At 33.8% G+C, this 26,734-nt stretch overlaps 1 protein-coding gene across 3 annotated transcripts; it reads right to left on the minus strand.

Annotated features, from left to right (window-relative positions):
- LOC129810387 (transmembrane GTPase Marf) lies at positions 1–26,444 on the minus strand. 3 transcript variants are annotated; one of them, XM_055860829.1, is made up of 9 exons: positions 26,162–26,425; positions 25,553–26,006; positions 25,187–25,476; positions 24,892–25,122; positions 24,710–24,817; positions 21,295–21,315; positions 20,187–21,116; positions 16,216–16,580; positions 10,042–10,683 (listed from the first exon to the last, which is right to left on the minus strand). In XM_055860829.1, the coding sequence occupies exons 2-9, from the start codon at positions 25,767–25,769 to the stop codon at positions 10,482–10,484; spliced, it is 2,364 nt and encodes a 787-aa protein (XP_055716804.1). In that variant the 5' UTR covers positions 25,770–26,006; positions 26,162–26,425; the 3' UTR covers positions 10,042–10,481. The 3 variants fall into 3 exon arrangements, 2 of the variants coding, with proteins under 2 accessions (XP_055716804.1, XP_055716805.1); XM_055860830.1 differs by lacking the exon at positions 21,295–21,315 and having other exon boundaries at positions 26,162–26,444; XR_008752730.1 differs by lacking the exons at positions 10,042–10,683; positions 16,216–16,580; positions 21,295–21,315 and adding an exon at positions 1–35 and having other exon boundaries at positions 19,424–21,116; positions 26,162–26,409.
- Between the last annotated feature and the right edge of the window lie 290 nt (positions 26,445–26,734).

Here is a 26,734-nt window from a genome sequence, read left to right on the forward strand (position 1 = left end):
TTGTGATTTAAAATATCGCATTCCGAGTTCACTTACTATTAAAAAAAATGTTTAATGAAAAAAAGTTAGTTAGCACGATTGTTGATACAAGCGACGATATACAGCAAAAATATGTGCTAGGAAGAATGTCACGTTCGTAATGAGACCAATCGAAATATTTGTGTTTTTTGCTGTCGTTCACCTCCTGATTACATTGAAATCAATATAACGTGTTCTTCGTTGGAAATTAAAAAAAAAAACATAATTAGTGAATGGTGGGGCAGGTTCATGCATGCATTACTTTCGAAAATTCATATTTTTGGGATGATGAGTATTACCTAGGAATGTCTTACATATTTTTAGATAGCCAATACTGAAGAGGTACTAACGACGTTAAATTTTATTTGAATATGGTTCATTTTCGTTTATCAAATGAGTCTTGAAAAAACTTTAACTGCGTGAAACTGCCCCATCCTTTCCTATTAAAGGAGCAAGAGAGATAATCGGAAGAACATTCAACAGGGAAATCATGTGGATGTCACTATCACCCACACTTGAAGCATCTCTGATGACATGATAACTCTTTATCTCTAATTACCAAAATAAATCAACAGAGTATTATTAATAATGTGCTTCGTAAGTGTCAGATAATTAGCCAGTTAATTTTAATTAATCCCAAGAATGCACAAGTAATCACGCTGTAAATTTATTGAAATGGGAAAAAAAAATTGAACTATTCCTATCTAAACTAATCTAAGCAAAATCTTAGAGATAAATCACGCGCGTCGTGAGGCACAAGGGGTTAATTTTATTTATAAAACACAGCCGATTAATTTCGCACACACCACACATCGCAGTCTAATTGGTAGATTGATTGGGAACCTCACAAATTTGTCTCATTCAAACAATAAATTAAACTGCTATTGTCGCGTCAATTTTGGGGGTAAGAGTCCGCTGATTTTGAAAATCCTCTTAGACATTTCTATACCCCTTTTATTTATTAGTTTTTTGATAATTATCACTTATGTACTCTTGTATTTTTTTTAATACCTTCTACCTTGACTTTCATTCAGTGAACGTAGGAATTTCGCGTCAAAAAAGAGATTGATGAGACTTTTTGCACATCACGTATGCGATAAATGAGCAATTTGTATGCCAATTGAAGAAGAATTATCTTTTATGATACCCATAATTTATATATAGAATGACATGTTAAAGTTAGTAACAAGTGTGATGCTATCGTCAATCAAGAATAGTTAGGATCAGTTTAAATTTTTGATGGTAATTTTATAAATATTATTAGTGGAGAATTCCTCTGGATGCCTTCCGCGGAAGCTCAAGTTGATAGGAATGCAACTAATAATTAAATTATATCATGAAATCGCTTTTAACATGATTTAGTAGAAAAAACTGCATTCTAAAAACCCTAAAAATTATTGTTGGATCTCATGTTGAGTTGTGTAACTCAACTTCCTTAATTTCTTATCAGGCAAGATTTCTTGGAAATTTTTAGCTTAGGCTTGGATTAAGGGCAACCGATTTATTATATTTAAAAAAAAACTTAAAGACCAAACGGTAAGAGATATCATCTTCGTGTCGTCAGCGATCCCCTCTTAATGAACTTTCTTTTCTCTTCGATGCATGTAAATTTCAAAATTTAAAAATTACTTTATGTACAGATTTGCTATCGCTAAAAATTATGCTAGATTAGGGAAGCGCATCATCGTTTACGTCGACTGTTATCTGTATTTATTCGCATGGAAGACGAAGATATGTCATCTTCCGGGTGGAAGTGATTGCCGAATTGTGATTTTAAATTAATCAGGGTACAGAGTCTTAACCTCTTGCTATCACACTGCCCATTAAAATTTTATGTTGTTACTCGGTAATTGTCGCTAATATATACGTTAAGACATGATATATAGTGCTTTCGTTTTTAATCTCACTTAAAATTTTGCATCATTTAAAGTAAAATGTCGAACTTGGCCCACAAAACATTGGATTAGACGAATTTAGTCCATTCAGACAATGTATTAGAAAAATTCTTTGAAATTTCTCTTATTATTTATCGTTTCGCGGCAATTTCAAAAGTAAAATTTAGACATGCCAGAGTCGGGTCACGTTAATCGCATTTGAGTTTGCGTTTAAAAAATTACCAACTCCACAGGGACAATGGACCATTGGACAAATGTTAGATGGTCCGTACTTCCTCACAGTCACTTTCTCATGTTATCTTTCGTTTGCGCCGCGCTACTCCTCAAACGGTTGAGCATTCTCTATGGCTTTCAATTCAGGTCGTTCCCGGGAGGAAGGTCTTCTTTTCTCTTCTCTGCACAAGTCGAATCTTTCGTTATGCCCTAAAGACACCCTTACGACTTAAGCTAAGAGACGGCTTAACGCAATTATAATCAGACTAATGATTTGACTAAATTCCCATTAGTTTCCCACCTACTAAACCGTTTCTTGACTTAAGCCAAGGAGATGGATTAGTCAGAAAGAGATGGAAATGTAATCTGATCATTATTTTAATTATAATTACATCCAGCCGTTTCTCGGCTTAAATTGTAAGTGTGTCTAAGGAATTATGGATATTATAATAAGCGGTTTGCTGAGATTCTTTACAATCTAAGCTTTTGTGGTCCTAGGTGAAATCCGACCTCGTCAGATTGGGCCCAAATTTTGGATGTACACGTTTTGACACTCATAGATCACGAAAATCATGTGTGCTAAAAACCGATTTTCGTGGACGTCCGTCCCGTCCGCCCCGTCCGGAGTACAAACGCTTCTGGAGAGAGAAGGGAAAGAGATATCGACAAGAGGTTTTCGGCACAGGTTAAATATCGATGGGCCGCTAAAAGTAGGTGATGTCAGATCCACCCCCCCCCACCCCGCCTTCCGTCATTTTTGAACATCCCCAAATTTTGTTTTCTCAATAACTCAGCCCTTATGGCAACAATTGGGCTCAAATTTTAGTATGTTATAGATGGGCCTAAGAGCTTTCGATCAATACCAAACTTAAGGTCCCCGACCCCCCTGACCCGAGCTAGAGGGTCAAAAATTCAATTTTCAAATGGTCATATCTCCGCTTCTATTATCTCTATTCGATAAACGGTGAGCAAAAAAAAACTGTACGAGAAGATAATCGTTTAGTTTTGTTGCTCACCGTTTATCGCATTTTCGTTTGATTTTTTCAATTTTCTTATATTATTTTCACCTAGTGCCACCGTGTATGAGATAAGATAATACGGTAATAGAAAATTTACGTAATGCCGAAAATAGACACAGGCTGATCCTCGAGAATTCTCAGCTCGAAAAATTTTGCGGTAAAGGATCAACCCAAACTATCATACAGTGAGGATTTAGGATCAAGGATTAGCGTTTTCAGCGTAAATTTCTATTAAATCTCCACACTTTAATTGCTGAAAGACTTCTTGAGCGCATATGAATGGATTTTTCGTACAGGAAGGAGCACTTTGACCTTCCCATCACTCCAATTAGTGCATTTTAAGATTTTGCGACATTGCGTACCATTACTCTCCATGTTTTTTCACCCAATTTACATTTCGAAAAACATCCAAAAATACCCAAAGTGAAGCTATTTATTTTCAGCACTGGCGCTGATGTCGTCTAATGTCCGTAATTTCACTAGACCTCACGAATTTAGAAGATCAGCCTGATCCTCCAAATTTTAGGCTGATCCGTGAGTGTATCGACACCAATCCTTATTTTTCGGGCTGATCACTAAGCCGATCCCTGTGTCTATATTGGGAATAAGAATTGCAATGAAAATGCGTAAATTAACGAAATAAGGCGCGGCTACGGCGAGCATTTTACTGTAAATGTGATTCTGCCCTAAATGATACGTAATTACTTTTTTGACGTAAGTGTCTAAGCTAAGGGCAGAATCACATTGACAATTAAATGCTCGTCGTAGCCTCACCGTATTTCGTTAATTTACGCATTTTCATTGCAATTCTTACGCAAATTTTCCATTGCCGTATTACCTTATCTCATACACGGTGGCACTAGGTGAAAATAATATAAGAAAATTGAAAAAATAAAACGAAAATTCGATTAATGGGAACCAAAAAAGCTGTAAGAGAAATTAATCGTACAGTTTTTTTGTTCATGGTTTATCGCATTTTCTTTTTATTTCTTCAATGTTCTTATATTATTTTCACCTAGTGCCACCGAGTATGAGATAAGGTAATACGGTAATCGAGAATTTACGTAAGAATCGCAATGAAAATGCGTAAATTAACGAAATACGGTGAGCATTTAACTGTCAATGTGATTCTGCTCTAATTCGTAAGATCCCGCATCCTGCAAAGCTGGGACATATACCACCCTTTTTTTTTAATACAAGCAACAAAAAAAGTTATTAAAATAGTAGTTCAAATCCCATGAAATTCCAGCCCTCTCTGCAATCAAGTCTTTTAAAATAGCATTCAGCATCTAAATCTAAATGGATTTGAAAGTGATGCAAAGTGAAAACGGGAAAAAATGTAGAATAGTATTAGTGGAAACTGGATGTAGTTGAACAGAGCGCAAAAGTCACATTTTAAAATTTGGAGGGTAATTACTGTTTCAAAACAGCAAGTTGTTACTTGAAAATTTTCTGTATAAACTGCCCCTAAAGAATTCCAACTCGCTCTTCACGTATATGGCAGAGATATGAAATTCTCAAATACAAGATAAAAACTCGAGCAATGAAAAAGAATGGGGAACGTAAGTGAAATTTCTGAGAGCTGAAAGAATGATTCTCTGGCAAATCCAGTCGTTTCCCGATTCAGCTCGACATAACTTGGGAGACTTCAATAAAAAAAAAATAAATGTGTGAATGTGAAGGAGCTTTTCTTGCTGTTGCAATCAATTTTGCTGAATATTTCCAACATATATATTGAGACAGAATAACGTCAAGAGTTTCAAGTGGAGATCCCTCTAGTTGCATGGGAGATCGACGTATTTTTTTTTGGACTTTTGTCGCGACAGAAAAATTTCGTCTCAACGTACTTTCAATATTTGCTATGGAATTTAACACTTATGCTTCTCTATTTGATCAATATCTATCAACAGTCAATCATGATTGTGACTCATGATCGATAGTAGCAGGAAATTTGTATTTTTTCTTCGACATTCTTAATACCACTTTGAAACATTGACTTTGGCTCCAGTCTCGCAGTCTTTTACACTAGACTGATGCAATATATTCGAGTCATTTCACCGAATGCGGCACTATATGTCCATTCATCGCAATTACTATCTATTTCCTTCACACGTTTTATCTTTCGCTTTAAAATTCAAAGAAGACCCCGTGATAAGCTCTTCCCGCCTAGAGCAGGTGAGATTTTAAATGTGGGCCAACAATACGTGGGATTTTTTAAATAAGTATTCTTTTAATACATAAATAATATTTGTGCGACATACGTAGGGGAAAGCGCGGTACCCTCGGACAACTCAAGCCTCGAACAAATTACTTTTTTTCAACACATTTTTAATTAATTTGATTCATTACAATGTGATATTTTAATAGCTGATCCAATGCCCTAAATTTCAAAAAATAAGTTCTTCGAAGCTTGAATCGACCGAAGGTAGTGAACTTTCCCCTATATACTTCTACAAATTAATCAAGTACTCTAGCATTTCAAGTCTTTTGGAAAACAATGTGTTCATGAGTACAAATAGTTTACAAATTTTATTTCTATAGGGTAAGTGCACCAAATTTCGGCCAGCTTATAATTTAGGTTACTTTTTTTGTTCTTAAAATTTCCATGAATTTTTAGTTTCTAAATACTCTAGCTAGATATTATAACGCAAAATGTTACAAAAAATGACGTTTCTGTGAACGAAGTGATGTGAAATAAAGACTTTGGAAGAATTCCGAAAGGGCAAGGAACTATGAGTATGAAAGTGGCTGAAATATGCCACCAAAGCTATGTCCACATTTTTATTCATTTAGGTGTGATTCCTTCATAATGACACCTATTTAAAATGTAAGGGCCTTTGAATGCGGCAGCCAGGGGCATGACGTCTCCTGTTTCCCATATTTTCTAGCGCACCGAAAAAACTTTTGAGTTTATTAGCTATTTTCTATCATTATAGAACGAATTAGAAAATAATACAAATGTAGAATAAAAGGCATTTTAATATAGAATAGGTAACCGAAAACCCCAAATTGGCAACCTACGTAGTTTTGAAGATATCGCGTGAAATGTGTCCGAAAACAGGAAAAAATTTACACTAAAACTGGTCGCATTTTTCACAGCTAATGTCACCCCCTTGGCGGCAGCCTTTGAATGCTTCAATTTTTTTTTTATTTCCCAAAGCTAAAACTCCATTTTGTTAATTGAAGTTACTAGAAAATAGTTAATAGTATTAACTACAGTTCACAAAATAGAATTTTTGCTTTGAGAAATAAGAGTAAAATTGAAACATTCAAAGGCAGAAATTTCAGAAGGCTTTCCCCTATTAAGAATGATTTAAGAGAAAATAAAGACGATAAATTGTCTACAAAAGGTTCTAAGCAACACACCTTAAAAACAAGTAACAGAAAAATGTAATTTATATTAAAAATATTACATTTCAAACTTGAGACTTTGGTACTTTCATGCTAACCCTAGTGGAGTTTTACTGCTCGAACTCAAAGAGAGAGTAGTCATATAATCGTCTTCTTTTTCAACTTGTCACTGTTATGGAGCTTGAACGGTAAGAGATATCGACTTCCAGTCTTCGATGAACCCCAATAAAAAAACAATATATTTTCTCAAAATTGGCCCAAGATTTTTCAATGATTTTCGGATATGTTTTAAAGATAGTCCAGGCAAACATTTCGTCCTAACATACTTATGACCACAATATTCGCCATTTTTTAATGTTTTTCTTTTATTTCTATCGACATACAATCGATCAATGTATAGATCACATAAAGAGATGCTCAAAATTTCTGAGAGTAGAGGACAATATGGGGTAATTTGGAATCAAACACATAGGAGAGACTGGGGCACATGTAAACATTTTCAATAGATGCGAATTTGAGGTGATTTTCCAAGCACACAGTGATTTTTTGGAAAATCTTTCTTAGCTTCTTGGCAATTCATCGAGGGTAATGCGGATGCTAGAAAACAATTGAGTTTTCCATAAAAATAAAATTTGTGTCACTGTGCATTTTTCTCTTTTCACAAAATACCTGGGGTAGAAGTAAACACTTTCTGGGGAGGATGTAAACACCCTTTTTCCACCCTTGAAATTAACTTTGCACCACTTTCAATTATTTTAATTACTTAAGAGATATACAAAGACTGTTTATTTTTCAAAAAATCACTACACTTTTTACAAGGAATAATTAAAATAGCGAAAAAAACTAAAAGCATGCAAATCAAAGACATTTTTCAATGGATTTTCCCCATATTTTGACATCATGTGACTTCTTATTGAACACAACGAAAAATTTCCCACCATGAGATGCAGCTGTCATACGAATGAAATGAAGAAGAAGAAGATAAAATATTTTGCCATTCATTCTACACTCGCGACATTTACAATTACGGGGAAATTGCCTGTTTACATCTACCCCAAATGCTGTTTTCTGACCAATTATTATTTCTTTTAAAATAATGGGAATCTCAATTTCTCTAGTAAATGCATTAATATAATCCTAAAAGATGTAGGAAAGAACTGGTATTTTCGATTATTTTACACAGTTTTTAATTTCCAGGTGGAGATTCAAATGACCAAAATAATCGAAATATCAACATTTTCGGGAAAAATGACTTTTATTTTTAAAGTATTAGGATTTTATTGACCATTTCATCTGTGGACATATATCTCCATAATATCTATGAATGTTTATGGGTTTTATCCTCTGGAGTCTTAAAATTAATGAAAAAAATCACAGTGTTTACAACTACCCCAGTTTACTACTGCCCGAGTTCCCCCCATTGAAGTTCTGGGAATTCCTCATTGATTTAAAAAGGCGAATAGAGAAGGAAGATCAGTAAGTCCTAAACAGAAAATTACTTCTTCTTCGCCGTAGTTTCTTTTGCCCGACTGAAAATAAAATGTAAGAAAATCTCAATATTTCAATATACATACAGTGGGTGTCAAAAGTTTGTTGCCTCATGTATGTTCGGGAAACCAGGTGCAAGAAATGATAGAAAAGATTACTTTTTAAAATTTTTCTTTTTGCAAATTAGTAGCCTGTTATCCGTAGATCTTATTTATATATTTCGAAAAAATTATTGCATTTTATTTCATATAAAAAATTATTGTTTTACAAAAGTTGTTCATTTTTGAAAAATCAAAAGTTTGTTGCCTCATTTGAAAAGTTACTCAAAAGGATCAAAAACATGCAACTAACTTAAAATAAACCGACCATATTTTGAGTTTATGTCATTTGAGAGGCCAATGGTGCGTTTGGACATTTCTAAAGTTGTATATGATAAATACATGTGTTTAAAAGTGATAATAAATAACAAGAAATAATCTGTTTTTTGATAATTCATAAATTAGGTTAAAATGGCATGTTAGACGGAGTTAAAAGGTGGGAAATCATCCAGAGATACTGCCGGAATGAATCTGCGTCGTTAATTGCCAACCCAAAGAGCCCAAAGAGCCCAAAGAGCCACCCAAACATTCTTACCATTTTCTTTCAATATGAGCTCGTTTTTGTAACTGTAGGGACCTCTGTTCCTTCAGTAACCAACTATCTTTTAATTTATGAAGCAGACATCATTGGGTCACTATCAGATATACTTACAATGCTGTTATCACCACTCTGAGTCGATACCCTAGGTCTGCCAGTAGCGTTTTAGAGATATACTCGTACCTCATTAATATAATATTTCAATATTTTATGTCTAACCTTTCGTAATTTTCTATTAAATTTGGCAATTAACTACGCAGATTCATTCCGGCAGTATCTCTGGACGATTTCCCACCTTTTAACTTTTTGTAATTTGCCATTTTTAACCTAAATTATAAATAATCAAAAAACAGATTATTTCTTGTTTTCTATAATCACTTTATATACATATATTTACCATTAACAACTTCAAAAATGTCCAAACGCACCATTGGCCTCTCAAAAGACATAAACCCAAAATGTAACCGGTTTACATTAGGTTGGTTGCATGTTTTGATCATTTCAAATTAGTTTTTTTAATGAGGCAACAAACTTTTGATTTTTCAAAAATGACCAACTTTTGGAAAACAATTATTTTTGATATGAAATAAAATTAATTTTTTTTTGAAAAATATAAATAATATCTACGGATTACAGGGAACTCACCTGCAAAAAGCAAAATTTGTAAAAGTAATTTTTTCAATAATTTTTTTCACTTGATTTCTCAAAAATGCATTAGGCAACAAACTATTGACACCCACTGTAGGTCCTGTTCCAACTTACCCCATTTTGTATCCTGGTTTCGGCACACTTCTTAGAAAAAGCCCAAAATGATCCAAATTGGATTAAACTTTTGGGAAATTTGATTAACGTTTCTCAAAGAAAGTTACAATGTCGTCTTAAAAGAGTTATAAGGAAATCTTTAAATTTAAAGCTTTCTAAATATAACTGCCTAAAATAATCAAAATCGGTTAAGCATTGCTTTTTTGCCGAACTTTTTAAACAATTAATTTTTGATCAATTTCTCGGCATTTACTTTAAGTAAATGTTTTCTTGGTGTCTTTAGCTAGCTTTAAAGCTTACAAAGTTCGCCACATTAATCAAAAATGGGTTTCAATTAGATCTTTTAAGACATTAAAGAACTTTTTTTATCGGAATATCCATCCAAGAGAAGAGCATTTAGAAATGGTTTAGAACTGAAAATTTCATTTGCAAAAATTATTTTTTTCTCAAGAATTGGTCGGTTCTTTTTTGTGGTTTCTACTTTTGTGAAGTATAATAGTCATGTTTTTGAATTTCCTCAAATTACTTCAACTGTCCATGATGATTCCAATAGACGAGATTTGTTTTGGGAATATCACCTAATATTTGGAGAATAAATATTGCGAAATATGTGTGAAGGATTTTGTTGGGAATGATTCATCACCAAAAGAAAATCATACTTTTATTCCGTCTAACATACGTTTAATTTATTTAAAGATATTCTTTTTGACTTAAAAGGTTTTTTTCTTAGTACAATTCTACATTGGGAATTATCTACAATTTATAATCATTTCAATATCATTTAAAATTATTCAATCTCTAAGCTGCATTCTGCAGAAATTCAAGGAGTTCTTTTGCACCCTTGAAAAATCACACGTGATTTTATTTATTTTCCTAATTTCTGCATTAATTAAAATATGAATTGCCCTTTAAAAGCAATACACATATTATCTTGACAAATATCCTTCCCGGTATCAACAGGACAAATAGTTGTTTTTCTTTACATTATTTTTTTAGTGCTTTTGTATTGTTTTTCGTAAAAGAAATAAGCTATTTTTTTTAAATGATTTACCTAATAAGGAGGAGTCTCTCACTTCGTAACGGTTTGGTTTCTTCCATCTCAGTTGGATTTGATGTAGTTATTCTCAAAGATTTCCAATTCATTCGTTATATAATTAGCCTTATTGCGAAGCAACTTCATTTGCTTCTGATTTGCCTCCAATTGATTAAGGAGACTTTCCACAGAACGCAAGTCCTCATTCATCTCAGTTGATGCAGCATCCACAGTACGACATAAACGAGCAAATGTGCTCGACAATTCTCTAAAAAAAAGAAAAACGCAATGAAATTACATTAATCGACACGTAAAATGTGTCATCAGAATCAAAAAAATCCATTGGCACGTGAATTAGTGCTTAATAAGCCAAAATTTGTAGACGAAGAAAGTTTGCAGAAAATTGAATTGCTAAATTCATATTTTGGCGGCATTTAATGTCTCATACGGCAAAAAGACAAAGCTTTAAAATATTCATTGAAGTCATTAAAGTATATTAGAGAAGTTTGCATTAAATTACATTCTGGTGTAATATACTTGAAAGGTGATATCCAAAGGAATGCCTGCAGCTTAATAGGTCGTCTACTTGATATATATAGTCTCTTAATTGACTTAATTACGTGACTTATACAAAGTAATCTCTCCCATACTTATGAATCATTAATTAAGAGGAAATGGTTTTAGTGGAAAAGTTTCAGCAAATTATTTTACAAATCTAAACTTTGTTGCTAAAATGTTGGTATCTGCATTATGCATAACATTTGGGTATACCAAAATATGTAGCAGAGAATACTAGGAAGTCATAGTCAAAGTTATACTACAGAACGAATACCTAAAAAAAATTTGTGGTACTTTTTATATGAAATAATTCGCCTCAAATTAAACAAAATAAATGTAAACGGAACCTATCAATTTTATCACTTCACGCATTTTTGATTGATAACTTGATATTAAATTGATGTCCAATTTCCTGAGACACACGAAAGAAACAGGAATTGTATCCTCCTTCTTTATTGCAATCCTCCCTCAGTGATTGGACATCAAAAACGAAAGTTTAAGAAGTACTCACAGGGAAGGTCTCACATTTGAACTCTTTTCAATGATCACAAAAATTTATATTTACACACTCTATCACTGCACTTTATCACTGAACACTATTCACTTCAGTTCTTGGTCAAAAAGTTCATCCTGGCCTTAAGAACTCTTCACCAAAATTTATTTGCATTCTGAAGAACAATTAAAAAGACATGAATCGAGAAAACTCGATTTGATGTCAATTTTTGATGTCACATCATTTTCTTTTTAAAAAGTTATTCTATGCATCCTCTCTGTTATTACGATGAGTATTATTGGCAAACTACAGTAGGAATCATAAGTTTGTTACGGTGGGCTTTAAAAAACTATTGTAAATATTTTTTTAAAAATTAAGTTTTTGATTCAAACACATTTTATGATTATTATTACTCTTTCTAATTGAGATTTGGAACAAATAAATTTTCATTACTAATAAAAAAAATGATGCAACATTTCATCGATCAAAAGTTTGTTACGGTGTAAGAATGAAGATACCGTCTGGGCCAAGAAACACTGGTACATCCAGATCATCCAGATGATTGGATTTTGTGTTTAATTTTAACATCTTCTCATGAGTTTATGATCGTTTTCAAGGATTCTTTTGGTAAAAACTGATTTTTGCGAGAAAATAAAGTTTTGCGAGATCGTGTGAAGAATTACATTATTTATTTCACACAAATACTATCCAGGATGTGTCCTTAGCGTAAACTGAACTTTCTGGAGCAAAAGGATATCATAAAGAGGTTCAGTAAAGGCAAATCAATACCAAAAATTGTTGAGTTCAATGAAAAATCATGGCCTTACATTCAGCAAAGTGTTTAAGGTCTATGAAAGATTTGATAAAGACATACTAATCAATCTCTGATAGAGATCCGTTGATAACAGCCCCAAAGATCCAATCCTAGCTAGGTTCTGAGGGCAAACAGGACCTTTCTGTTTGCAAAATTCGACGGAGACTGTTTGAAGCGGGAAAGAATGGGAGAATCACCATGGAAGTTCCCCTTTTCAATAAGATCTGTACACAGAAAAAGCTTCAATTCGATTTGGTTCACGTTTTTAAAAGCTACGAATACTACAGGGAAAAAAATGCAACAAACTACAACGTAATATTATCCTCATTTTTTGTTTAACTTTCTTGAAATAAAGATAAAATGGTAGTAAATACATCAAAATTTTAGAATAATATCGGTCTTGTTCAATATGATCTCCTTTTTACTTAGCTATGGTCTTAAGTTTGTCGGAAGCGCCATCGCAGTTTGTATGAATGTCAGCCTTCTGAAAGGCCTCCTATTCACGAGGAAGGGCTGCCTTCAACTCATTGACACTTTTCTACTTTTTAGTCCTAACATTGACCAAAATGAAGTGCGAAAGTTGTTTTCAGCCAAATCTTGTTCGACGCGTAATTTCTGCGACGTTGTCGAGTCTTGATCGAACTTCCATTACTTCTTACTAAATTTTTTATTTGTCCAGGACTCCAAGACTTCTTCCAGGAGAATTTCCAGAAACACATTGGCATTCATTTTGACGGTATAGCCTAAAAACCTTAGTGGAAAGCGATAATTTGTCTTCAAGGAAGGCCAGACCTTTAAATAGGTGATCCTTGACTTCCGGTGGTCATTCGAACGTCTAAATTATCGTATGATCTTTCCTTCAGATAGACACAAACATTTTGTTTGCACATCAATTGCTCAATTGAAAATTTTTCTTATCAGAAAAAATGACATTCGGGAACTGACCATGAACGTGCAAGCGAATTTACTCCTTCGTCGATCGAGCATAACTTCTTTATAAGGATCGACGATGTCTCTTCCTTTTCAGGACTTTTAAGGCTTCATACAGAGTTCCTTTAACAATATTTATTTCATGATTATTTGCGATCTATGTGTCTCAGAGATCATTTGTTTGCAGATGTGACGCAGATTTCGTTCAATTTGCTTCTTCACTTTAAGGACGATAACTAGCGATGAAACAATTTCTCTAGACCTTCACCAAAGCATTTTAAAATGCTACTAGTATCCCTGTACCAAGTTATGTTTCGAAAAATGGAAAGTTTAATTACATTCAGGGTTTTGAAGAGCCCTAATGATAGCTGCTTTCGCATTTCCTGCAAAATATAGCGACATTAAATTGTCATGTTTGAGCTCCATTACGGTTTAAAAAAAACTTTTACAAAATATTATAGGAAATGCTTTTGTAGGCTTGTAGCCAATAAACACAACTACCACTATGCAAAATATGAAACCGCTGATACCAGCGGTTTGACAGCTATGCGCTCTGAAACTTGTTGCATTTTTTTCAGCCAATCTGAAGAAAACGATCCTCTGAACGGATGAATCGATGGTCGAGAGCACGTGTGGCGTCGATAGAGAAAAAAAAAATTCAAATTTTAAAGGATTAGGGCAGGATGTCAGAGTATAGGACTGTTTGAAGGTTAATTTGGTGGAAAGATTGGTGCTTTTGGATGGGATGGACAATGCTGCAGTATATTTTGAAGTCATTCGAAAGGTGATAACACCAAAAGGAAATCGTCTAATTGGTGCTGATTTTATCAAAAACAAAATACCTTCAGAATGAAGGCATTAAGGCTACAGGTCACACAAAAGTACAGACTTCCCAACCATCGAAAATTCTTTGTTAAAAATCATAATCACCACTCAGAAACCTCATTGTTTGAAGGATTTGAACGTTGCGTTGGAAATACTAAATTATTAGTGCAGACGACCGTAACAAACTTTTGATCGTGATGTGACATTTTTTTTTAAATTAATTTTATTAGTAAGTGAAAATTTAAAAATAATCAACTGAATAGAATCAAAAATTATATATTTTTTTTAAATATGTAGAATAGTTTTGTAAAACTTCTTTCACTAGAAATGACCACCGTAACAAAATGATGATTCCTACTGTATATATTAAGAGACGAAAATGAGATTCAAATTCAAAATAACTTGTTAATTAGATGTGATTCTTTCATTATCATACTTATTGTAATGCTTCGATTTTCTCAATATCCTAAAATCGGTCAGGAATTCACAAGGTTATGCTTTGAACATTCTTGATGCCGAAAATGACCAGCCGCCACTTTCCGGTCCGGCCGTCTGTAGTATGCAAAATCTCTGTTTTAAATAACTAATATACAATAGGCAAGAAAAACTCAATTAAGGATGAAACATGGAGATTGTAGTGTAGGAACATGGGGAAAAATTCGATATTTTCAAGCCAAGAGAGATCGAATCTTTAGTTTAAAATGTACTAAAATTTCAATATTTTGGATAAAATAAATCTCACTCTTTTTAATTTTTTTTCCTATAATTGATATAATTCTTGACGATGCCGGTCAAAATTCCGAAAAACTAAAAACCCGAAGAGACCAAATCCTGAACACCAAAATCCGGAAGAGACAAAGTCCTGTACGCGAAAATCTCAAATGATCAAAATCTTGACAGGGACGAAATTATACGAAGAATAATGTGTGTAGAGCAATTTTCCAAAACACAGAAAATTTCTGTTTGCCTCCAACAAACGCAAGTGCAATTGTGAGACTAACTATGACATTTTTAAGAATTCGAGATTTTGGTTTTTTCGGGTTTTTAACTTTTGGGATTTTGCCTTTTCGGGATTTTGTGTTTCAGAATTTTGGCGTTCGGGATTTTGCCTTTCTGGAATTTTAGCTATCGGGATTTTGGCTTTTTTTTTTACGAGATTTTGACTTTTCAGTATTTTGGGTTTCAGGATTTTGCGTTCGGGATTTTGTTTTAGCGGGATTTTGTCGTTAGGGATTTTGGCTTTTCGAGGTTTTAGCTTTTTCGTGATTTTGCTTTTTCAGGAAATAAAGTCAACTTTTATAAAATGGCCTGAAAAGCAACTTTCTTTTCGAGATAAACGGAAATAATCTTGGGAAACGTTGAAGAGCAATAAAACTCTCAAAGGACAGTGTTAAACAGCTCTCAGCTTTTCTAGGATTTGATTTCTCTTGTCACATTTTGCCCCATGTTCTCCTACAATATACAATTCGTCAGTTGGATCAGCATTTGTCGTAACTTTCTCAGCGCCTCATCAGCACTTCTTGTATAGTGTGTATATTTCCATGGTGTTAGAAGAAGTGCTAATGAGGCGCTGAGAAAGTTACGACAAATGCTGATCCAACTGACGAATTGTTCAAGCATATATTAAGAATTTCCTCATGCTGATTCGTCCAAGCAATCCAATCGATTTTAAGATTTAAAAGTAACCCAGATGTTATCGATCTAGGCCTTTAATTACCTTTAATTTTTCCTATGATTGGTTTTTCGAGGTAAATTATTACAGTTCTTTCGAGAATTTATACAAACCATTTTTAATTATTTCGTATTATTTTTATGAAGGGAAATCTGTATAAAATTAGTTTTACGTTTTATTAAAAAATTAGCGCTTTTTGGCATTAATGAACTGGTTAAAAACGCTATTGAACCAGTAAAGATATAAAACAAAAGACGAAGGAAATTTCCCAAATATTCATTTTTTTTGCGTCCTGATTTCTACGATTTTGTTTTTCGTAGAATAAGGTTTTTATTCTCATTTCCAAAGAAGGTCATTTGCTAATGATTTTTTCTGAGGATTACTCTTATTTATCCCAATTAGCAACGACCTATTTGGTTGTCTGGCAAATATTAGCGTGGAAGACTTTCCAGCGAGATAAAAGCAATTCTGTATGGTGAGAAAAAATTATTAAAGAACAAAGACTTACTGTTGAACTTGATGGCTGCAGTTGGCAGACGTGAGATCTACGATGAGCTTTAGTTTCTTGGTAGCGTGTTTGACGTATTGGCTCTTGAAGCGCCTCTTTTTGGCTGAATTTGTGTAGGACAGACGCTCATAGAGATACACACAGCCATAGGCCACACCAATGCCCACGAGGACTCGCCAACCGATGGCTTTAAACAGAAGGCCAGACACAATAATACCACCGACAGTGCCATGGGAGCCCATTGTGGCTACCATCATGTTGGAGATTAACGAGAGTTGCTCAGGAGTGATGCTGGAGCCTCCATAAGGCACGACACAATTTGCTCCATCCGGTTGGTCTGAGATTGGTGACATCACAGGTGGCAACTGCAAATATCACACCAAATCCATTTTCACTATTTTCACTATGTTCAATTTTTACTTGGTTAGGTTTTTCACAGTGAAAATTTATTAAAAATTTTAATAAAATCCTTCTTTTTCTTTTATTGCTTTAGTAATTAAGGGAAGACTTTCAGGCTTCGCAAAAAAAAAAATTGAAAAAGAATCCTTATGGCTCCGGCACACCTTTTAAATCAGGAAAATTCGAAACCCTTTCTTTCTCACATGTTTTGCATATGACTATCTCATTCTTACCAAATACCAAATTCTATTGAGCTAAATTGAATTTAGAGTGATGTTTAAAGGAAGAAGAAGAGTGCGAGAGAATGAGATAGACATTATGTAAAACATGTGAGAAAGAAAGGGATCCGAAATTCGACTTCATGAAATTTTCTTGATCTAAAAGGTGTGCCCGTGCCATTATGCCTCCGGCACACCTTTTCGATCAGGAAAATTTCATAAAGTCAAAATTCACATCCCTTTCTTTTTTAAAAGTTTCGCATATGTCTATCTTACTTTTTCACACTCTTCTTCTTTTTTTGAACGTCACACCAAATTAAATTTAGTTCAGTCCAATTTCGAGACCGATTTTTTTTTTTAATTTTTTACCAGTTTTTTTACTGACCAAATTTTATTACAATTTATTGTCCAAATTTAAATATTTCATTAACCCTTTTTTGTAATAAATTTCTGTCCATTCTGCAAAAATTATGGATTCACCACGGCTTTTAGGTTAGGAAAATTTCATGAAATCGAAATTCACATCCCTTTCTCAAGTTTCTCAATTTCATTCTTTCGCACTCAAAATTCGATTGAACAAAATTTAATTTGGAGTGATGTTCAAAAGAAGAAAAAGGGTCCAAAAGAGTGGGGAAGACATATGCAAATCTATTAAGAAAGAAAAGGACGCGAATATTGATTTCATGAAATTATACCGATCTAATAGGTATGCCGGAGGCGTTATGGCTTTGACATACCTTTTAGATCGGAAAAGGCGAATTTTGATTTTATGATATTATACCGACCTAAAAGGTGTGCCAGAGGCATTACTGACCTTATTTTTATTTCTTTCCTAGCGAATTTGATTTTTTATTTTGAATTTTAACCAGTTTTTTTTTACTGAACAAATTTTATTACACTTTATTGTCTAAATTTAAATATTTCATTGGCCCTTTTTTTGTAATATATTTCTGTCCATTCTGCAAAAAATTATGGCTTCACCACGGCTTTTAAATTTTTACATTTCACATGTAAAAAACATGTAAAGATGTAAAAAATATGTAAAATGTAAAAAAAAAGAAGATTACGCATTTTTAAATCTTTTCAATATTTCCTGTAAGCAATACCAATATTGATATTGTTTATAAGAAATATCAAAGAAACATTTTTGGGAAAACCATGAACTAAATTTCGTTTTGAGAACCCATAAATGTTAAGTAATTCAACGATTTTGTACACACAAAACATACTCTCTGTGGTAAAAAAAACGTTATTTTTTCTAATTAAAAAGAACTTTGCCCTTCTTTTGCAGATAGATATTTCAGAATGTTTTCTATATTAAATCCTCAACAAATTGAATTTTTTGATCGTTAACGAAAAATAGAATTAAAATTAATAATATTAGTAAACATGTAAAGTAATAAGACATAAAAATATGATTTTTTTTCACTATTCGTAAATATGAAAATGACTTGACTTGATCAATCAATTTTTAAAATATAAGAAAATACTTTTTAATAATTTTTTATAGTAATTATATAGATTATTTTTAAGAGACTTTGATATAATGATACGTAAAAGAACCTGTCATTTGGTATATTTGTATTAATTTCAATGCAAATAATACAGTGATACCTATATTTTCTATATTTTTTATCACCATTTAACCAGAAATTAAAATGTTTCAAATAGAAGAGTTGATGAAGAATTATTTAGCTGTCTTTGTGTATTGGAAAAGCCAATAAAAACTCCAGAAGCGCAGGAAAAATTAAGGATTTTATGTTCTTAAGAGGTGAAACACATTACGCAAAGTATAAAGTAAATTAATTTTCAGTAAAAACGATCATAATTGTGCATAAAACCCGCACAGCTTAAGTTAAGAAAGGTTGTCACAGAACCGGCACTTGTTCAGCATAAAACGGTTAATATTGTATTCAAATTGCGCGCAACTTAAGCTTAAAATGATTTCACTTGTATGTAATACACTCATAGCTTCAACACGAAAAGGACAAATTACAAGTAAAAAACGCACAGCTTCAGCACAAGACGATTAAAACTGAATATAAAATCGTCACAGCTTCCGAACGCTTAGCAATTTTGATCGTTTTATTCGGATTCTGTGCAGATTTTGTTAAAAATCGATAGAATATCGTAATTTTTGTATGAATTTTTGTTTAATACGTTAGTTTCAGTTTAATAGCAAAGGACGATGGTTTCTAGAACATTTAAAAAATATTTTTGTAAACATTCATTACTACAGAATCAGTGTTAGAAAGGAGAGACTGATTCTCTTCATGAACATTGCTTTGTGGGATGTGATGTCTTGGAAATGGTATATAGCAACATAAAAAAATGTTAAGAAGGGAAATAAGTCTTAATTTGAATGATTTTCACAATATTGATGACTAATGGAAACCACAGAACAATTGGAAAACTCTTTGAGAATATAGGTTAAAAAATTATGCGTCATTTATATGGTTTGTTCAACCGGGTAGAGGAAAATTTGAACTGGGGTTGCCTGTAAATTTCACCATGCATTTTCGACGACAAGTTTTACGGCAAAAAACCGCAAAATATTTTACTGATTACAGAGAAATCTTTGAGTGAAAAACATAAATTTAAATTTGAAATTTGATGCATATTAAATCAATTTTAAATTTTTTACATTTTAACTTAACGTGATAAAAGTGTAGCACATGTTAAAGTTTTTGTTACTACACAGAAAAAAATATTTTGTAAAAATGTTCGTAAATGTTTGTGAACTCCTATGGGAGAGTTACAAAATGCTCGTTAATCGTATAAACCACAAACAAGTTCGTAAAAGTTTGTACTTTTTTCACAAACATTGTTCGTAACATAATCACTTGACGAGCATTTTTTTTGTATTTTTACAAACATTTGTTCGTAAATGTTCGTAACCACACAAAAAATGTTCGTAAAATATTGTCATTTGTTCGTAAATGTTTGTTTTCCTGTCGAACATTTTACGATTTTTTACGAACAAATGACAAAATTTTACGAACATTTTTTGTATGTTTACGAACATTTACGAACAAATGTTTGTAAAAGTACAAAAAAAATGCTCGTCAAGTGATCATTTTATGAACAATATTTGTGAAAAAAGTACAAACTTTTACGAACTTGTTTCTGGGTTATACGATTCACGAGCATTTTGTAACTCCCCCATAGAAATTCATAAACATTTACGAACATTTTTACAAAATATTTTTTCTGTGTATGTAAAAAATGATGTAAAATGTAAAAAATTCGCCCAACCCTGCTTATGATAAGTTTTTTCAAAGAATATTTAAAACCAAAATAATTAAGATTTTCTGATCTTTTTTTAATCAAATTAAGAAAAAATTGGAAACTTACACTGTTCTGGCTGCTCTGGCGAGTGATCATGAGAGTTTTGTCATTGCCCTTCTTGTCTTTCATGCGATTGCTGATCTTCTGCAGAATAGCCGTGATGCCCCAGGAGAATCTAAACTCTAAATCCTCCTGGAAGTCTGCACATAAATTCTGACAATTCAGCGTGTAGAACATTTCAAAGGGCTGTTGACGAACGGCAAATGACGAAACTTTCTGGTTTAGCATATCACTGGGCAGGAGGGAATGCATCTTCTCTGTCATCTCCCGCTGGGCTGTTTCCATATTCATGGCCATGGCCGTCGATAGGCGTGCCCTCAAATTGGATCCTAGACCTTGTTCCACATGGCTATTCATTTCGCGTTTGTAGATATTAAGCACCACGGGATCCGTGTGGAAGGGCAGTGGGAATTCATCAACCAGTACACCTAGACGCCAGATCTCTTCATTTAGAGCTTTGGACACTTTCTGTTCCACCTCCTCCACCATCGAATGAATCTTCGATTTCATCTCTCGCGTCACTTGAGCCAGCTGCTGATCCGTATTATTGATACGTTCAATCAGAATTCGCCGATGATCGAGTTTTTGCGTCTTCAGACAGGAAGCTCTATCGTAGATATTGTCCAGCATTGAAATCATATCTTTAGCAATTTGCTTCCCTCCTCGACTGTGCTGTTCGAATTTTGTCTTGACTGCACTCTTTGAGATGCACTCTTCGAACTTTCGCTCAAAGTCCTGGAACTCAAAATAGCGATTCTGAAAGCCATCGGCAATGGCTCCTAAATGAGCTGGTTGCCCCTGAGCTTCCTTGAGACGTGCCTGAAGGGTCTCCCTGGCAGACACGAAAAATACCCGTTCTTCGGCCTCCTTCTGCAGCGATACCTTCAACTCTTTCGTAAGGAAATCAATGCACCTTTCTGTATGCTGAGCTTTAACCTGTTCCCAAAAAATTTCCCCAAAATAAATTTGCATAAAATAACAGAAAGAGTTTTTTATGCAAAAGAATAAGCACATAGAAGCCAAAATAAACCCAATTGCGTGAGCATTAATATTCTCATCTCTCTATAGTCTCACTCAAAAGTGCTCTTGAAACATCATTTTTAACTCTTCTCACCTTTTCAAGGAATTCCTTTGGCTTTATGATATTTTTAGAATTACAGAAAAATACACCGTTTAGTCTCTATCTTTCTCTCAACTTTTTAACTTCTCTTTAAAAATATTTCAAGACTATAAGTTGCTATTCTGGAGATTCTAGTGAAAATATTCGCTATAGTATTTTTTAAAGAATTTTCATTACTTTTGAAGTACTTTTTTTATTTCAAGATTCATTTATATAATAAAGGTTTTTGTAAGATTTAAAAGATATCATGAACGAGTTAAAATTTCTCAACTAAAGTCATTTGTGTGAAGAATAATAGAGGATAGGATGCACCCTACATAAGAAGTCCATTACAAAAATTGAATTTATAAGAGGGTCTTCAATTTGAAAAATATAGCCCTTGCCCTATATAAAACTGAAACAACAGGACTGCAAATTTTTCAAAACCTAATACTTTCAATTCAATTATTCTATCTTCAAATTTTGCGACTGCCGACCGATTTCACACGTGAGAGAAATCCGAAAAATTTAAAATAACATTCCGGAAATGTTAATTTCCTGCCAAAATCCCGAAAACAAAAATTTTGAATGACCAAAATCCTGAAAGTGACGAAATTATATGGAGAATAATGTGTAGAATAATTTACCAAAACACAGAAAATTTCCCTTTGCATTCAGTGAGCGCGGGTGCAATCGTGAGAGTAGTTTTGAGACTCTTAAGAATTCGACATTTTGGCGTTCGGATTTTTGCCGTTAAGAATTAATTCTTAAAGAGAACTTAACGAAAATTGCTTCATTTTCCTGTCATTTTTCAGATTTTCTTATAAAAGCATTGAGTATTCTTCAACTTCATGAAAAGGATTACATATAAGGACGTGTCTCCTATACAAAAATATTCTCTTTGGAAAAATAGATAGGGTTCTGAAGATCGTAGTATCCTAAAAAAATACTAATTATCCAAAAAAACTTTAATACATTCGCAATAAAATATATTCTCATAAAGGCATTATACTCTAAACTTTTTGTTAAAAATTTCTTTACAACAGAACTGTTTTTACTGCTCGATCGCAAAGAGAGTGCAATTATATAATCGACTTTTTCCAAATTGTCACCGTTTCTGGAGCTTAAAGGGTAAAAGGGGTAAAAGATATCAACTTTCCGTCTTTGGCGACCCCAATAAAAAAACGGTATCTTTAGACTTTTTTTTATTTTCCCACCAAAACCAAGTTTTTTCGATTTTTCTCAAAATTGCCTCAAGCTTTTTCAATGAATTTCGGATATGTTTTAGAGCTAGTCCAGGAAAACATTTCGCCCAAAAATACCTACGACCGGAAAATTCGGCATTTTGAATTATTGAAGGTCAAAGATCAACAACTTTGGGGGCCCATTTTTCCACCGATTTGATTGGATTTGAGTTTTTTGGAAAGGTATTGAAATTTCGAATCCAGCTGCATCGGTCTTCATTGCTAATGAATCGGTTAAGTACCGATTTATGAATATCGGAAATTTGTTTGTTCCCGAACTAGAGGTCAAACGGTAATACGGGCTTCAGACCTAAGGCTTAGCCATCTGGCTTAACTCCTCTAATTCCTTATCAGGCATGATTTTTTTTAGGAAATTGTTCTTTAGAATTGGAGATTAAAGGCAAATGATTCATTAGATTTTGAAAAATCATTAAAATTGCTTGTTATTTAGATTTTTGAGACCTTCGGGAACTGGGCTAAACCTCCAGTCTGAAGCCGGCATAAGAGATATAGACTTCCGGTCTTCGACGATTCTCTCATAAGTGGACGGACATTATCTCGGACGGTATTTTGTCTTTTTCCGCTATCCCCCTCCATCACCACCAAAACCATGTTTTTTGGGATTGACCGAGAACACGTCGTGCGATTTTTTTTAACATTTGGTCATGTTTTACAGATTACTCAGACGAATATTTCGTTATTATACAAAAATCCTGTTGAATCATTCTTCATCAAGGTTTTTCAAGGTCAAAAGTTGAAATTTATCAACCGAATGGTATAATGTTTGAACTCATTGGAAAGGTCTTGGAATTCTTGGCAAGTCGGAATCGGTTCAAATCGGTTCTGAACCGGTAATAACCGGTTTAAAACTGATAAGTAATTATTTTTTTCTGAAAACCAATTTTATCATTCTTCAAACTATTTCGTGGAATTTTTAAGATATTTATTAATCGGTTCAAATCGGTTAAGAAGCGGTAAATGGTAAATTATGCGAAAGAACTTTTGAGTTTAATATTTCCTTTTTAGGTTAATTCTTTGGAAATAAAGCCTTAAGATATTTGAGGATTTTAAATTTAAGGTCTCTGTCAGAGAATATGAATCGACCTTTAACCCTTTAAGGACGATTGGAACACCGGTGTCTCATGAAGAAAATAATTTTTCCTGACTACCTAAAGTTACCTTTTCCTTATGTTTGTATGTAATTGTAAAGTAGAAGATTGAAGGAATCTAGAATATTTTTTGCAAGTCTCTAGCTATTTGCTATTTAATAAATATTTAAGCTCAAAAATGGCGATTTTTAAATTCTCACATTCATAATTGATTTTATTTATTTTTTATACTTCCAATTTTTTTTAAGCAAAACCCTTTTGGAAATAAAAACTACAATACTCATACATAATATTTTTCATTAAAGCGAAAAATATTATTCATTGGTATTGTCAGAAAAATTAATTAAATTTTTGAGCTATTTTTGTTCATATCGTTCATAGAAGCACAAAATACACCGAATCAAACTCTGTTGAACTTTCCAAGGTTACATGTAAAACTTTTCAGTGATTTATGTTTCTCAGATTAATTTTTATTGTTGATTTTCAGTCCGTAAATAGTGTCTCGTCGTTAAAGGGTTAAGATATTTGAGGATTTTAAATTTAAGGTCTCTGTCAGAGAATATAAATCGACTTTTCAAGGTAATTTAAAGCTTTTATACTTAAAGATTTATTTCAGAAATTAAGGGAAGTTTTTTACATTTTAGAAATTACAGCTCAAAGATGCAGAAAACGCAGTGTATTTAATATTTCAACGCATTGACTTTAATATAATAAATAAATAGTAAATAGCTAATGTTTTTCGTTACAATTACGCAGAGAAGATTTCTAAAGTAAATAAACTCCTAAATATTTTCTGATGTGAAGTCCAAAATTATATTCAGCAATTTTTGAAAATTAAATTACAATTTTCAATTATAAAAATTGTAAAAATTACACAGGCGACTAATTCTTTTTCTCTTGGTTTTGATTACTTTAACCAGAATAGCAACCGTTATACGATGGAGAAATTCTTATGTCCAATTGTGAAATATTAATAAACATGATTCAAACTCTGTAAATCAGTGCTAATTTAGCTGCAGAGCAGCATCACGCGAGACGAAATACTGCACTACCCTGAGAGAATTGACAGTAACTCACCGATTCCTGAAACTCTGGTTCATTGGCTGAGGCATCCCATCGATTGTTGAGGATGAAAATATTGGGCTTGGAGAGTCGTTGAGAGACTTCGTGGAAAAATGATTTTTCCTGCGTATCGAGAAAGAAGTAAAAAAAGTTGTTTTGGGGTGCAATCAGAGAAGGGGGGGAGGAGGGTGACTTACGGCGATCGTCATTGTGGACTCTGCATTGAGAACAAGGACAAAGACATCGGCATTGAGACAGTGGTTGTCGATCCAATCGTCTAAATTGGGTGAAACATCGACTCCTGGGGAGTCCATAAATACCACATCATCCCGTAGGAGACTGCAACGTTCCCGTGGCCAGAAGATCCGTATCAGGGAGGATTCATTCAACTTTTCCTGGCTCAGGGCATTTGCCAATTGCTGAACGGACTGCAGAGGGAGAGAAGCATTTAGGAACGGGGCATTGGGATGGATATAGAGAGGAAAATCCTACCACTACATTGAGTTTCTCTTCAGATCCTTCCTTCACCAGGTACGCTTCGTGACCATCAACACCTTCCACTTGGCAGAAGCAGTTGGTAGTGTGACCAATTCCACTGGGCAGGACTTTTTCGCGCAGCATGGCATTGATTACTGAACTCTTGCCATTGGATGTGCGTCCGAAAAAAGCCACCTTCATATGATCCCGCGCTAGGACTTCCCGAATCCCAGACACTTTGTGCACGTAGCTACTAAAAGCTTCCTTCTCGTACTTATCGATAATATCCAGCTCTCCGGGCTGGTCTGTAAGTCAACCGAGGGAATATCTCTCTCTCTGGTTTGAAGGGGGGCTACATGGGTATTTCTTTGGGGTACTTACCGCTATCGACGAATCTTGTGGTCTCCACAACATACTCCTCAATTTCGCCGAAGATGTCGTTGATTTTCTTCTTGGCGCGCACGAAGATCTGCAAGGGGGACACATCGTTGGCCGTATTGTGCAGGCCCCGTGTTTCCGCCAGCGAAGATGTATCGTAGGACGAGATGGATCCATTTCCCGTCACCATCGATAGTGTGCGATTTAAGTAAGCAGCCATTAACTTTATTTCTTTTCCCTTTCAATGCCCAGAAAAATTGTGATAGAAACAACTAAAAGGTAATTGCAAGGAGACACACCGAAAGATTTCCCTCCTTTTGCCCTTTTTCACGCTACAACCGAGAAAATCAACAAGAAAATCAGGTAAAAATAAAACAAATCAACAATTTCCGTGCCCCCTTTTTTTTCAAAACACTCGCGGACTCGTGAAAGGAATCAGTGCAACTTTTGGGAAGAACTGCAAAATAAACCAAAATAAAGCATAATTACAATCAAATGGGCAAACGCAAAAGAGGCAGGAGGGAGTATTGCAATTCTTTGAGACGCAAAAGTAGCTAAAATTAACAAATAAGAGGAAAAAAAAGTGCGAAGAAAGTGAGCCCCTCTTCTAACCTTCTTATCATTTGACATTTCTCTCCTCAACACACCACACGTCCAATTTTTAGCACCCTTTTCCGAGCACTTTTCACACTTTTCCTGGTCACTTTCACCCACTGCCACTACCACATGCAATCACCTGACCACTAATTGATCAATTTATCACATTAAATGGGATTTTTGAGTGAAAATCCGTGAAAATTTGACTCCAAAACAAATTTATGATGTAACAATATTCGGACAAAAAGACTGCTTTCGGTAAGAACTTCAGCGGAGTTCGATTCAATTCGTCTCTTCTTAGTTATCACAGCTATTGCATTCAGCGAAGATATTCTATCTCATCGTTTAATAATAATCATATCAAAAATTTAGAAGATAGACGTCACTTTTAAACAAAACGAGCAGGGAATCCTAAAAATTAAATGAAATCCAGTGCCCTTATTTCGAAATTGTACAATTTTTTTATCATACGGAAAAAGTTTAAATTAAAAGGTGTTCTCGCTGTTAGTTTTTCAAAAACATGTCTTTTTTCTTATATATTATTACAACTATTGCATAAAGAAGTGCTGTGTTCGTTGCATTACTGGA

The sequence above is a fragment of the Phlebotomus papatasi genome, chromosome 1, assembly GCF_024763615.1.
Source record: "Phlebotomus papatasi isolate M1 chromosome 1, Ppap_2.1, whole genome shotgun sequence".
NCBI classification, from domain to species: domain Eukaryota; kingdom Metazoa; phylum Arthropoda; class Insecta; order Diptera; family Psychodidae; genus Phlebotomus; species Phlebotomus papatasi.

Excerpts from the sequence above, each read along its gene's own strand:
- LOC129810387 (XM_055860829.1), bottom strand. The coding sequence starts at position 25,769 with ATGGCTGCTTACTTAAATCGCACACTATCGATGGTGACGGGAAATGGA. Across the intron at positions 25,477-25,552 it reads CACAAGATTCGTCGATAGCG|ACCAGCCCGGAGAGCTGGAT; the intron begins GTAAGTACCCCA and ends GTTGACTTACAG. Across the intron at positions 21,316-24,709 it reads AACCAGAGTTTCAGGAATCG|CCAAAGGAATTCCTTGAAAA; the intron begins GTGAGTTACTGT and ends AATATCATAAAG.